Genomic DNA, 14,380 nt, shown 5'->3' with positions numbered 1-14,380 from the left:
CGTAAAACCGGTAAAGAGAAAAAACGCTAACGAGATGAGATTAGCCACCTAACCGATTTAACGATAACGTTTTTGCTCCCGTTACTCAAATTATCCGCACTTAGACGGTCAAAGTATTACCATTGGTCAATCTGAAAGTATTTTGGGGAGTGGCTTAAAGAAAGTAGACCGTTTCTATTATCAGAAGTAGAAATGTCGACTCGTTTTCCTATCATGAAATTGGGTAAGTAATTCGATTTTAAAATAATTTTTGTATGTTTCTTTTTAACATTTTATCGTCTACTCGACGAATGACGTCACGACGACGTAATCGATATTCGTAGTTGCTAGTGATTGAGACGTAAGTCTAAATACGTTAATAATAACGTTATTATTTTATAATTAGTTTGTGATATTTTTTTTAAATTAATTTTAAAATATATCGAATTATTTTCAGTTTAATAACGTAATACGATACGAAAAATAAGTCCATAGACGTCAACCGGCGAAGTGCCGGTTGAAAGTGAAAAATGCCGCCAAATATGGTGTTAATTATGCAAATTAATATGTAAATTTGATTTATCTGTTCGATTTGACATTATGATTATACGAGATAACGCTTTATAAGATTTGTTATTGTTTAATGTTTGAGAAGTGTGTCATACCTATTGTAGGAAATTTCGTAGGTTTTTCGATTATTCGTGCGATTAGACTTTGTAGAAAGTCTAATCGCACGAATAATCGAAAAACTACAGAATTTAATTGTCATGTAACTGCTTCAAGAAATAAGTGCTTCTTACGTAACGTTAATGAGAAGGTATGAAATTCGATTATATCGATGCACGAATAATCGATTCTTATACCTTTTTATTACATCAAACGGCAGCTAATTTGATTATCTGACTGCTGTTCTAACAGCCGGATAATCAGATTTTACAGTTCTCGTAATACGATTAATCGCATATTTACTCTTCTAAAACCTTTTTGCTTAAAAGATAGTTTGCTTCTTTACCAAAGTAAATCTTTATTATTCATTTTAAACTATTAAAGTTTAGAAATTGAATTAAAGATGAGTCATATAATTCGATTAATCGTGATAGTTGTTTTGAAAACAAGCTATTATACGAATGAACATTAAAAAAAAAAAAAATTAGATTAATCATGCTCATAATAGTCTCAAAGCCATAGTAAATTCTGATTAACCGTACAGTTACATCATTTATTATACAGTATTGAATATTCTTTACACTTACACCTCTTGAGTACAGATTATGAAGTTAATTATTGTTTATTATAAAATTTAAATATTTTATCGCAATTGTATGTTATTGTTAGTCATATTTGTATTGTAGATATTGTTCAATTAAGTTTTTTTTAAAAATGGAAGTAAAATTTTCGTTAATTTAATCATGTTAAGTCTGAAGTAAATGGAATAAAGTATATAACACACAAAATTCTATTGTCTGAACAATTAAACTAATAAATACATTAATTAAACATAATTAAAAATGTGCTTAATTTATGATAATGATGATCCCTTTTTATATCTAGTTTATAGACTTTATAACTATCTTAGCATTGCTTGAGGGAAGCTAAGACATTAATTAAAGAAATTTTATTAACATTAAATAAATAATTAGATTGATCAATGTTTATAACAAATAATTAAAGTTTTAAGTAAAAAAAAAAACTTAAAAACTCAGTAAAAATACAAACAGGTAATTCAGTACGCTGCACCATTCAACGAATTAATTATGATAATTTCACAGTTTAAAAAAATACTTTGTTTTTTTTTAATGTTTTAGTTTTGAGTAATAAATTAATTTATGTCGTTCTTTCCTTTTTTTTGTTTTTTTGTTGTTATAATTACAAAATTTGTAGTGGACTGGATAGTCAAGGTTAAAGATCGAATTAACTCAGTGAAGAGGGTTGTCGAGAAGCTTGAATAATTTATTATTTCTTATCGTTAAATTTTGCAAATTAAAAACTTGTTTTCTTAGAATCTTACAAGGTAAAAAAAATGTTTAAAAAATAATTTAAAAAAAAAAGAAGCAGAGGGTGTTATAAATTACTTGAATATTCACCTTATCTAAAATTAACTATATTGCCTAAAAGAACGAGTTTGGAAATCTCGTAATGTAATTGACCCGTACAAAGCGAACTTTATACGAATTTTTCCTTGTGGTTAATATTAAGAATTATATTAATAAACACTTTTTAATATTGCTTAGATGAATCATGTCAATGGTACGATTTTACTAATGAAATAGTCTGTATCGAGTGTGACCCCGTAAAAGAATAAAATTTTATTATTGAGATGAATTATCTTCAGTCTTAGACCGTTTCGTTTTGGTAATTTTTTCTTTTTTTGTTCATTAGTTAAGCGGTAGTAACGCATATGTTTCTCATTTTTGCATCGATTGAGGTCAGCTTTGGTTGATTCACCCAGTTCTTAAACGTCCCAGCAGGCATAACGTGTGAAGTTTATTAACACTTTCTAACTTGCTCTATTTTTCTTGTGATAACGNATTTGATCTGATCGTAACTCGAGTTGATTGTGTCCATTTTAATAAGAACCAATAGAATCCAATGATAAAAATTGACAGAGATAATATAAGAGATTACACGAGTAACCAAAAAATTGGCAGAATTTCAATTCCTATAAAACTAGCAGTGTATTTGCATAAAGTACTTGAAGTTAGCGAGGGAGTGAAGTTGGCAGCATGTCAAGAACTCGAGGTGGGAAAGGAGGAAAAAAAAAACCATTATGCGGAACAGCGTGGTCAGGGATTTATTTAATATGTTGCTTATAATTAGCAGGTTTAATTGATAAAAATTTATTATACATAATCTGCGAGTAAAAATGGTATCAAAATTATTTTTAGCACGATAAAACCAGTTTCTGTTGTAAATGGAATGTTTTTTGTTGTTGTTGTTAAATTTTTAGTAAATTACCGTAATGGAAATATTTAATGTACAGTATTTTACAATTCTCTCTCGCATCTCAGTTTATCGATATTTTTCATAAGTAAAGTTTTAATTAATGGATAACAATTTTATTATTTCCCAATATCTTTTGGTGAATAAGTGATTTTGCAATCGATTCAGTTCATTTTCTATTCCATTCAAGTTAAAATATATTGGTATGAATTGTCTAAAAATAAAGTCAAGTAATGATTTGGAAATTATCCAGTTTTATATTTTGTATATGCGAAACGTTTTCCTTTCACCGTCATAGAGGAAACAACCTAGAGGTAGACTAATTTAATATTACCTTAGTTTTATTTTGGAATAAAATTTTAATAAATATTTAAACCTCTTTTTTGTTTAAAACAAGAGGGAAGATACGATGATTTTTGATACAATTATTTTGTTAACTTCTTTTTTAATCAATAAAAATAGTTAAATAATACGTTGACACATTGGACATATTTTGCTATTGAACTTCAGAATTAAGCAAAACAAAAAAAAAAAAATAGTTGTTTTCGCTATAAATATTTTAACAAAAATTACTAAACGAGTTCTTTTATAGAAATTTTCATATTAAAGTATGGCATGTGATATGTAGCGTGAATTGAAAATTATCAGTGCGAAGTAACTGCCTTCAGAAAATAATAAAAAATGAACTGAAAAAAAAATTCGAGTTGCAATATTAATAATAAATAATAATAATAATAAAATTACTATTTTTGTTGTTTAAAAAAAATTGTAGGTCTACTCTATGTTGTATTTATTGTTAAGAACGTTTTAAAGGTCAGCGTAACTGGAACAGATAGTGATGTAGAACTACTATAAAACTGTGAGATGATAATTAATCGAATAGTTGAAATAGTTACAAGAAATTTAATGATTGACACCTCTCCGCTCTAATCGAAAAGGTCGCAAAGTCATAAAATATGCACGAAGGCCGATAAAAGTAAACAACTTTTGCAATTCCCCCATCGATCTTGAAGTTTTGCAGTTTTTGTCTGTACACGTAGCCATACTTTTTAATGAAGTTTTTAAGGTTTTGGTATGTGGAGTTCTAAATAATTATTCCGGATATCCTTCTATAACTTCATATAGTATATTTTAATAGGTTAAGTATGAGAATATGATCTATTTTAAATATTATAAACATTTTTATGGATGATAAACACACGTTATATACATTTTTAAGTCATGCATTTAGGAAGTCACGTTTTACACTTAAACAAAGAGTTAGCCTCGTAAAAATGACTAAATACAGCTTTAGTTTTTTTAAAAACTGCCACCTTCGTTAATGATTTTTACGGTAATTTAAGTCGAAATGAAGTTCTATATTTTATTTACAATACTTTATTTTATCAAGGCTATGTTGCTAAACAACGATAGACGACTGTAGTTGGTATGTGCCGGAAATATGTACTAGAGAAGAAGTGACGGCGATAACCATTTCGTTTGTAACTTAAGTGCTTAGTTTCAAGCATCAATACACTTAGAAGTCGTTAAATTTCCTTGCTGTTTTTCTTTAGGAGGCGTACCGAATTGTGGTTTTCCTGTTGTTATTGAGAGGATTAACGTAAATTTCAATGCTCTTCCGACTTTTCGAGTGAGATTTAATGTTTTTTTTTATATGTATAAAAAAATGTAATAAAATTCTTAATGCCATCACATATAATTCGATCTCTTTTTTTACGATTCTAACGAAAAATATATCTTAAGAAAATTAATTTTTCTAAAACAATACTCGATTAAAATTCTTACATACTGTAATTGAATCATTTTTAGTTTATAATTTTGGAATTGAATCTATGTAAATTTCTGATCAATTTGTTAATAAATGAAACGACAATCTAATTTAAAAAGTGCAGTTTTTAAGTTTTTTTGGTCTTCAAATTTTGTTTTTTTTTTTACGCTTTCCCAAATTCATTTAAGCCAATATTGTAAAGTTTTATATTAAGGACTGAATAAACATTAAAATTAACTACATTGCCTGTCTATGTACCTGTCTCGAACCAACAGCACCTGGTTGACCCTGAGAGAGAACGCCATGGATGTCGTCAAGGTCATTCGTCCTGACAGGTGGAAGAATATTCTTGTTATAATTCTGGATTCATGCAACAGATGGCGGCAAACTGTAAAGGAAGATATTTGAAAAACAAAACAAAAAAAAATATGCTATTGTGTTTGTTAGGAAACACAACATTCTTCTTTTTATATNAAAAAAAAAAAAAAAAAACTATAGTCTTAAAATCGTCTTTATTATGAAGAAATTTATCTTAAATTTTGGACAGAATATATAATAGCATTGAAAATAAAGCCACAACACAATTAAAATTATTTATAATTTTAAAATTTAAAATTATAAATAATATAAAATATATATAAATACACTATATCTTGACTGTAGAAAGAGTATAACAGTGTAAAAAAAACCTCGATTATCGTTTGTATAGCAAAGGTAATGATAGATATATTATTAGTAAAAATATCTGCATTTAAAATTTCATTTACTACTATATCTAGAATTTTAAAATAGGATCTTGTATCTGTAAATCAATATAGATAAAATGGGTGTAATATAAAGCTACGGATCTTGATGTATCAAAGACAAATTTTTTCCATAGATAGTGTAATAAATATTAGATAGTTGATATATTTAAATATATATATATATTTTCGTTTGATCAGAGAATGGTTCATAGAAGAATGAGAGAATGGAATGATTACATCTTTAACGATTCGAAGGACTGACGAATAAATGGGACAAAAAAATCTGAGAATGGAAAGAAAAAGTTCAAAACATGAAAAATGGTATTCACATTATTCTGTTTCAATATAATCAAGGTCTATAAACAATTACTTGATTTTAATCTATAGATAATTACAGTTGAAGCTATGCTAATGAATCAAATTCAGTGAAGAATATTGTGGTTAAGAATTTTTAAATAATATTTAAAATATATATATATATTTTTTCTTTTCCTTAAATGCGCTATATTCACCAAATATAGTTGCATGAGTTTTTAACGTAAAAAATTGTGAATGAATGCTATCTTTTATCGTAAAAATACAAGTTTTATATGTCGATAATAAGTAATTTTACGTTATACTCAATATTGACATCACTGAAAAAGATTGATGACTTTAGTTTAATTCGATGTAACATAGTTTCATAATGGAAAGGGATTAAATGAAGCGTTTTACGTTATACCTATCAGCATCTTTCTATAATTGTGCGATGTAAGACGAATTTTATAAATCATTTATGATAGATGGTGACAAGGAAATTGCTGCATGTGAACAGGTATTTGATCTGATCGTAACTCGAGTTGATTGTGTCCATTTTAATAAGAACCAATAGAATCCAATGATAAAAATTGACAGAGATAATATAAGAGATTACACGAGTAACCAAAAAATTGGCAGAATTTCAATTCCTATAAAACTAGCAGTGTATTTGCATAAAGTACTTGAAGTTAGCGAGGGAGTGAAGTTGGCAGCATGTCAAGAACTCGAGGTGGGAAAGGAGGAAAAAAAAAAAAACCATTATGCGGAACAGCGTGGTCAGGGATTTATTTAATATGTTGCTTATAATTAGCAGGTTTAATTGATAAAAATTTATTATACATAATCTGCGAGTAAAAATGGTATCAAAATTATTTTTAGCACGATAAAACCAGTTTCTGTTGTAAATGGAATGTTTTTTGTTGTTGTTGTTAAATTTTTAGTAAATTACCGTAATGGTCTTTTAAAAGAACATTTGAAAACGTACACACTTATAAAAGGAATATATTTTATTGTGTAATTTGTTGACTGTGTAGTGACGATAAACATATTTTAATCATTTCGAAATTTATTATTATTTTCAATTTTATTTTTAATATTATCTTATTTTGTTTACTAGTAAAGTTTTGACTTAACTCGACTTTATCATTAACGTATTATGTAAATCGATTTTGGAAAATTGCATAAATTTAACGCATCTTTTATTAAGGCTATTTTTAAAATATATTTGAAATAAAATCGATTTTATTGTAACATTTTTTTTTTACTGGTGAATAGTTTCCTTAATTTGTAAATTCCACTTCAGTAGAAACGAAATCGAAGATTTTTTTCCCCTTTGTTTGTTCGACATTGAAGTAATGAAAGTTTTTTTTTAATAAGTTATAAATGTTTCTTTAGAATATTTGTTGTTCAATTGATTTAGAATAACTTTTTCACATTGAAATAAGTTATCCATCTTTTTCTAACTTTTTTTAGATAGCTGCTATGAATTTTAAAATAACATATTTAGTATATACCATCTTCAAACAGTACAAATNTATTTAGTTTGATTTCAAATCGCATAAATTGCATAATTTAATTAATAAAACAATAAGAAAAGAGGTTAAAGTTGATTAAGGATATTTACTCTGGAGTAAATGGCAATGCCACATAACGGACTCGTTTGAAAATGACAACTAAACTGCGCTATAAGAAGGAAAATAAATCTTTTGTTTCGTTCGTACACTTCTGTTTTCTTTTTTTCATAATCTAAGCGAAAGGTCAAGCTGTCGTATACCATGTCACAAGAACTATTTACTATTTCGAGAGGCCGAGTAAATACTTTCGGTAGCCTACATGCCGGTTGAGTTCATTTCTTCAATGGATAAGAACCGAATATATAATTACTTGATTGTATAACCGGTTCTCACGGATGATCGGACATCGAACTGAATCACGTGACCGCAGTCACCAACATCGTGTGACATCTTAAAAATCACATGCTTATGCCATCCGAGTAAGATGCAGTTAAGCTAGTAGGAAGAAATAGGGGGGAGGGAAATGTTTTGAATGTAGAAAAGTGCCGCAGTTTGCTTGTTTGTTTTTGTGAGCAGGAGGAACGGGTGATACTTCTTCCACATTATCATGCTAATTAGCGTCGAGGAGAGGTAGAGCGCTTGCTTTTATCTTCGGACGAATTTAGAAACCGGTGAGCACCAGTGACGTCAGCTGTTCCATTCGAGTGGATTCATTTCCCCTCCATTCTTTTCACTGAAAAAAATACTAACAAAAAAAAAATATATATATATATATATATATTAGACATGGAATTTAGTTCGTTACTCCACCGCAGCTAGCGCTGATGACTGGGTTTCAAATCTCCGGAAGGTGTGAGTTGTAGATGTCGCCCGGCTTACTCTCAACTTTTTCTCCAGCAGCTATGTATCGGAAAATATTTATCTCGTCCTCTGTGACGTCAGCAAAGATTAAAGTGGACTGACAGTACTTGGAATGATCGGAAATGGGGAATTTATGTTGTCGTAAAGCAGCCTATTCTCCGCCAGTGACTTATTTCAGGTAAGTGGGAAGTGATATCAAGCGCAGGTTAAGGTCCTTAGGGGTACATGTAGAGCCGGTCAAATCCCGTTAGATGGTCCGGGAATTTTTTTCTTACTTTGTATAGAGTTCAAAAGTATATACATTCTGTAAATATTTTCAATTGTTTTTATAGTCGTCGTCTTAAAATTTAGGTTCCTGATGATAAAGAAAATTTTATTTATTCTATTCTAAAATCAATTTGTTTCTGTATATAATGTTATCGGATATTTTTATTATTTTTAAATATTATAATGTTGTTTTATATTTACATTCTATAAAGAAACACGTTTCAAATTATTTTCTTTCTTCATTTCCTGCCCTTTATAAGAAACTCTTGCTTCTTCAATGTTTGTTTGCGTGTAGTTTCTACGTTGTTCAAGAAATTAAATCTTTCAATACCAAAGTAAATAACCTATGTTTTTTTAAATACAAAACAATTGTTTTTTTTCATTATTTTAATCCGCTTTTTAAAATTTTTATTTTCGTAATTTATTAAACTACTTGTTCCAGTATTCTCTCGCTGCTTAAAAGTTTTTGAGTATTAGAAAGTTAGCATCTTTTGCAGTCTATTCAATACGAATCGTTTGCTTATTTTGTGAAATCAAAGTTTCAAACTGTTTTTTTAAGATAATTTAAAAATAGGACCTGTGTATATGTCCTTGTTTACATAGATGACTGGGCATTTAATTTTTTTTCATAAATATCACCAAAAACTGTCGAAGTGAAACGATATTTCGAAATTGCACCTATGTTCTTTGAGATTACGTGGCATTTCGAGTACTTTATAATATTTTCAAGGTCATTTCCTTCTATATTAAGGAAACCACTCTCACTTTGTTGGTCGTAACTTACTATTGCATTGTTTTCCCCATTTTTTTTGTTTTTTTTGCCGATATACGTTTTTCTATCTTCAGGGTTTAGTGTGTGATATCTTCTCACTCGTTATCGTAATCGATTCTTATCGTTATTCATAGAAGAATAGGAAGAAATTTGTATTTTTTTTTCAGGCTGGTATGCGATCAGTCATGTCGGGTGGATCGTTGTCATAATATGCCACACACACACACACACACACACACACACACACACATACTATCAGCCCGCTAGTGAGGTTAAAGACACTCAGTCTCGTACGAAACTCTCGGGCGAATAAATACCCCAGGCGGACCGGTTGCTAGATTTATATTTTGCTTCTGATACATCCGACACAGTGACGAGTCTCAAAAAATTATCCGTAGATAACCTTTTACCAGTATATAGAGTCGGCAGTCATATGTTTTACTTTAATTGTTCACCTAACATATCATGTTTTCCTATATCTTTCCGTTCTTTTTGTATTTTCTTCGTATGTTTGTCGTTTTGAGCTTATTTAAATAAGTAAATTTAAAATTAAAAAAAAAAAAAATAATAGGATATAAAAGTAACCAAATAGTAAAGAACTATTGTAAAATGATACTTTAAATGCGTTTCTAAAAATATCAGTTACGAGAATTGCATTATTATAATGATAGAATGTTTTGTATTATTTTTTTTTTTCTTTAAAGAATAATTATAGAATCTCCTTGGTGTTTTTCCTTTTAATATCAGCTCATTATTAAAAATTAATATTTCGAAAATAGACCAAAGCTGTTAGCTAATTCTTTTGATCGATTCTTTGATATTGTAAGAAAATTTTCTCAAATGTAGATTTTTTAATAGCATTTTTAATTCGTTTTTTTTAACTGATGTTAAAATTCAAGGAATTAGTTGTTTATAAAATCGTTATTATGTTAATAAAGGAAAGACTTTTGACGTGATTTTCCGTGATGTGTAAGTTATCCTCAAGTTAAGAAGGCCTATATGATAGGTAGACATGCGATAGAGAAAAATTGCTGGAATTAACGAGATGAAATTGTATATCCATTTATGGTATTTTCTCTAAAACAAGTATAAGCGTATCCGATTTCAATAATATTTTTTGCTGCAAGAAATTTTCGGAGTCGATTTTTATAATGAGAGTTTACGGAGGTATTCATTACCGAAAGTCTTAAGTGCAATTGAATTATGATTAAATTTTCATTATTCGATAACTGTTCGCATGATCAAGACAAAGTTTACAAAGTGCATTTTTTGCCCATTTATAGGCCTATATATAGAGAGAGATGTATTGATTTCTCCGTAAATAAATGATATTATTAAATTGTTTAGAAAAAGCATCAAGTTAAATAGTAAAAAGTTAAATGACGACTTTGATTATTTTGAAAATGTTGTACTTGTTCAGAGGTGTGCTAGATCACGTAAATTATTTATTCTTAAGCAAAACACTTCAGAAAATTTTTATTATTTAAATTATAATTCGCTTAATTTGAAACACGATTTCAGAATTGCAACGATTCAAGCATCATTCAAGCGATACCGTAATCATCAATATAAATGATTTATCGTAAATTTTTATCATTAATTACGAATGTTTATATTATTCTATAATTAATTTCGTTCCTCATCCTTTCCTTCGCCTATCTTTCTTTATCTAAACAATTGAACTATCTTCTCTATTGTCCGTTATTGGCCTCCTGCATGGATAGCTCCACAAAGGAAGTGATTACCAGGCGTGCTTAAACAACTTAATGAAGTCCTTGCTATGACCTTCACCTTTACTTCTAACGATAATTTCCGGTGGTAACATATGCATTATATATATATGCATATATATATAACAACAAACAAGGAGCGATCCACTTGGTATAGGTTCTTTTATAGGAAGAAAAACTATTGCGATCGATCGTCTAAGTTATCTAAACATAGTGCCTCAAATATTGATGAGGTCGGCCACCTTTATACGTCATCAATTCCTCCTAAAATTTTCATAGCAAGATTCTTTTTTTTTACCGAAATTATAATTAGGTGACGGATATAGCGGGCGCTTATAAAAGGTTACGTCTGGATACGTATTGGTATGCAGCCCAATGGCTGCTCGTAAATAGGTGTTAAATTCTAAAATCAGTTTTTTTTCTTTGCCATTTAATGCTTGTTTAACACAAGAAAAAAGCTTGGTTATAATATTTAAAGGTTATAAATTTTTCCATTCGGTTGATTTGAAATATAGGTCAATAAGTTTTTATCCCTCATTCCTCCAAATGTAATTTATAAATATATTAATTCAATTTTTGAATATTTTTACGGGTTTTTTTTCTTTCTTTTTTTTCAGTTTAAACTTTCTATTTATGAAACTTTTTTTTTTTGTTTTTATAAAATCGTAACTGGAAAAATACAACGTTGTTCTTAATTTACTAGGAATTTTGAATCATAAACTGCGTGTTAATTCCGAATCGATGTTGAAATTTCTGAAATTGATAAATTCTATTTACTTCTGTGTACGTTTAGTTTTTATATCTAATTAAGTACATAATTGAGTACATGAATAAATTAGAATTTAACTATTTTTTTTATATAGAAAAAATTTATTAACTGAAATAGAAAACGTTATTAAAGTTTTTTTTTTTGTTTTGCTTAGAATACGTCTTTATTATACAGTAAATATCGCTTGATGTAAATTTTTGTTAAATTTAGAATCAAGACATTTTAACACTTGAATATTAATTCGATGTGCTTTTTTTTTAAATATTTTCTTTCTGTTCTAATGCATTGTGATGTGTATCGAAGCATAACTTAATCGGAACATAGTTTTGCGATGTGAATATTAATATTCTTCAGTATTAAAAGGTTTTCGATTAGCGAAAAGATTGGCGAGTTCAAAGTAATGAAGGAAATATATATATATATATATATATATTGTTAGCCAAGCGCGCAGGATTTTTAAAAGAATGGCGTTTTAAAATACTTTATTTTCATAACGTAGCTGTTTTTATAATATACTGTATAGAGTAACACAATATAGTAGATTGAGAAGGAACTGTACAGGTACAAAATAAATATGCTGTATAAATTCAGTTCAATTCGATGTGTTATCTCTTGATACAATATTCTGCTTAATTTTATTTATTTTTTTTAAAAATTGTTTTCCAAAAAGGAAGGTTAAATCCCAAAACTCTAACCCATTTGCACAATCTTGCCTAGATCTGTCTTAATAATTTAAAAATGTTTATAGATCTAAAATAACATTTAAAAGTTTGAAGTTATCATAGCTTTCTTCTATTACTTAGTTAACCTTTAGTTACAGATCTTTTCATTTAAATATATTCTCTCATCTTTTTGATAAATAAGAGTTCCTGCTTGAACTTTCAATTTAATCGCGTTAAGGTGTTAAGTATCTTAACGCGATTAAGTTTAAATGATCTTAATGCGGTATTGTTAGCTACGTTTAAGCAGAAACTCTTCACTTCTATCAGTTTATATAATCAAGTTATTTACCTGTAACAAAATATTCGATTTAGATAATATAACGCTTATGTAGTATCAACATTTTCAATTAAATTTAGTTATTTATATCCATAGTTGAATACCGAAATATGCTGGTATTTGAGTTTTCGCATCTTCATCGTATATGAATAAACTTTCATCTGTAAGGGTTCTGTTAAATCCTTTTGATACGTCATAAATTTATTGTACTGTATTCATTTCAAGAATATGCGTTTAAATTACAATTGGAAGTATTTATTATTCTATTTCAACAAATCATAGAACCAATTCCACAAATTCTTTTGGTGTTCGATGGCTTAGTACATGTTTTTATTTATTTATTTTTTTGTGGATATTGTGGCTCCTTAATAAAGAATATTATATTTCCAATAGATTTGTCTTGATTATAAAATTTGCTCCAATTTAATGAGCATTACGATATAATTTGTTAAAATGCCGTGCTTCTTGCATCAATATTTTATGCTCGCCTTCAATTTATGTAACCTGTAGATTTTAGACTATATCAGAGTTTGAGTATATTACAGTTCTGAAAAATAAAAATTTAAAAATTCTTATCACCTTTTTTTATATAAACGAAGAACTATTTTGAATAGTTTACTTATTTCTTCTTAGTTATGTTCTTAAAATATCTATAAAACAATAGAATAAGTGCAGAATTACATAAAATGCCGTATACAATGAAGAACAGATAAAATATTTTTATAATAATATTGCTTATTTACTATAAACGGAAATTCTAAGAACAAATAAACGACGACAAACTATTACATACTTCGATAATTAAAATAATTAAATGCAAAATAATAAAGCGAATTTAATACAATAATTTTTAAAATAAGAACAATATTCGAACGATTGCTTATATCCAAACACTTGCAGTGTTACACTTTTACATAAGGGCTTCATTGCTTCGTCACTGAACTTCGAATTCTAATCTTCCTTCACAAATATCTCTGTGCTAAAGTAGGCCCATGTATTATATTTCGGCTTTCTGTTAGTGGTTCCGGTAAGATTGAATATTTCTGTAAGAAAACAAGTCAAAATAACATGCACTGCTTCTAGATTTTGTTTTTCTCGACTAAAGTTTTCCGGATAGTAGGAATGATCATGTAATTCAGAAGCATGCCTAATATACACTTTTTCCGCGCCGGTTAACAAGTTAAGTATAAACACAGATGATCTTAATTCATCTATACCCATGGCAAGAAATCTGATTTTACCAATAAATGGCTTCATAACATTTCTTATTTCATTTCTCCTATATTCTTTGTCCATCAAATCGAACGTATTTTTTATCTATTCCACTTTTCCTCAATGCTCTTCTGACTTGTTCCTCGCACCAACGATATAAAACCAGAAGTAGCCTAAATGTAATTCTTATATCGATCGAGATACAAGTCTATCAATTGTTGAACCATTAAAGCGTATAAAATCGTTTGTTGTAAATATTTCTTCTACGTAATTATCGAAAGATTTCCAATAATAATACATATCTTGATCATAAAATGTGCATGCAAAATCGTGGATCGAACAGACATTTTGCAGTGTTATTTTCTGAATGGAGATATTTTCTGCATTTAAATTTTCTAAATCAAATATTCCACTCAGACGATACAGATAGTCTTGTGTGCACGTAGGAGACAAATTGTCTGACGGTCTAAGTCGGAAATGGCATAAAAATTAACTTTGAATTTCTTAACTGCATAGTAAAAGATTC

General features: G+C 28.4%; 1 protein-coding gene across 3 annotated transcripts in view; it reads left to right on the top strand.

Moving 5' to 3' along the window:
- Nucleotides 1-6: 6 nt before the first annotated feature.
- The window catches only part of LOC111641366 (cordon-bleu protein-like 1), a 78,420-nt gene continuing 64,046 nt past the window's right edge, over nucleotides 7-14,380 (top strand). Inside the window, exon 1 of one of the 3 annotated variants that reach the window (XM_023387517.1) lies at nucleotides 7-223. Coding sequence is in view for 1 of the 3 variants with exons in the window: in XM_023387515.1 (XP_023243283.1) it covers nucleotides 8,228-8,283 (56 nt within the window). In the remaining 2 variants the exon portion in view is untranslated. Of the gene's footprint in view, nucleotides 224-255; nucleotides 341-7,985; nucleotides 8,284-14,380 lie in introns of those variants that run through there. The other 2 variants (XM_023387519.1, XM_023387515.1) reach the window with 2 other exon arrangements.

The sequence above is a fragment of the Centruroides sculpturatus genome, unplaced genomic scaffold, assembly GCF_000671375.1.
Source record: "Centruroides sculpturatus isolate CEXI.00-Female unplaced genomic scaffold, Cexi_2.0 scaffold1514, whole genome shotgun sequence".
Taxonomy (NCBI): domain Eukaryota; kingdom Metazoa; phylum Arthropoda; class Arachnida; order Scorpiones; family Buthidae; genus Centruroides; species Centruroides sculpturatus.
The sequence above is the reverse complement of the archived record's forward strand: the minus strand, read 5'-3'. Positions and strand labels throughout refer to the sequence as shown.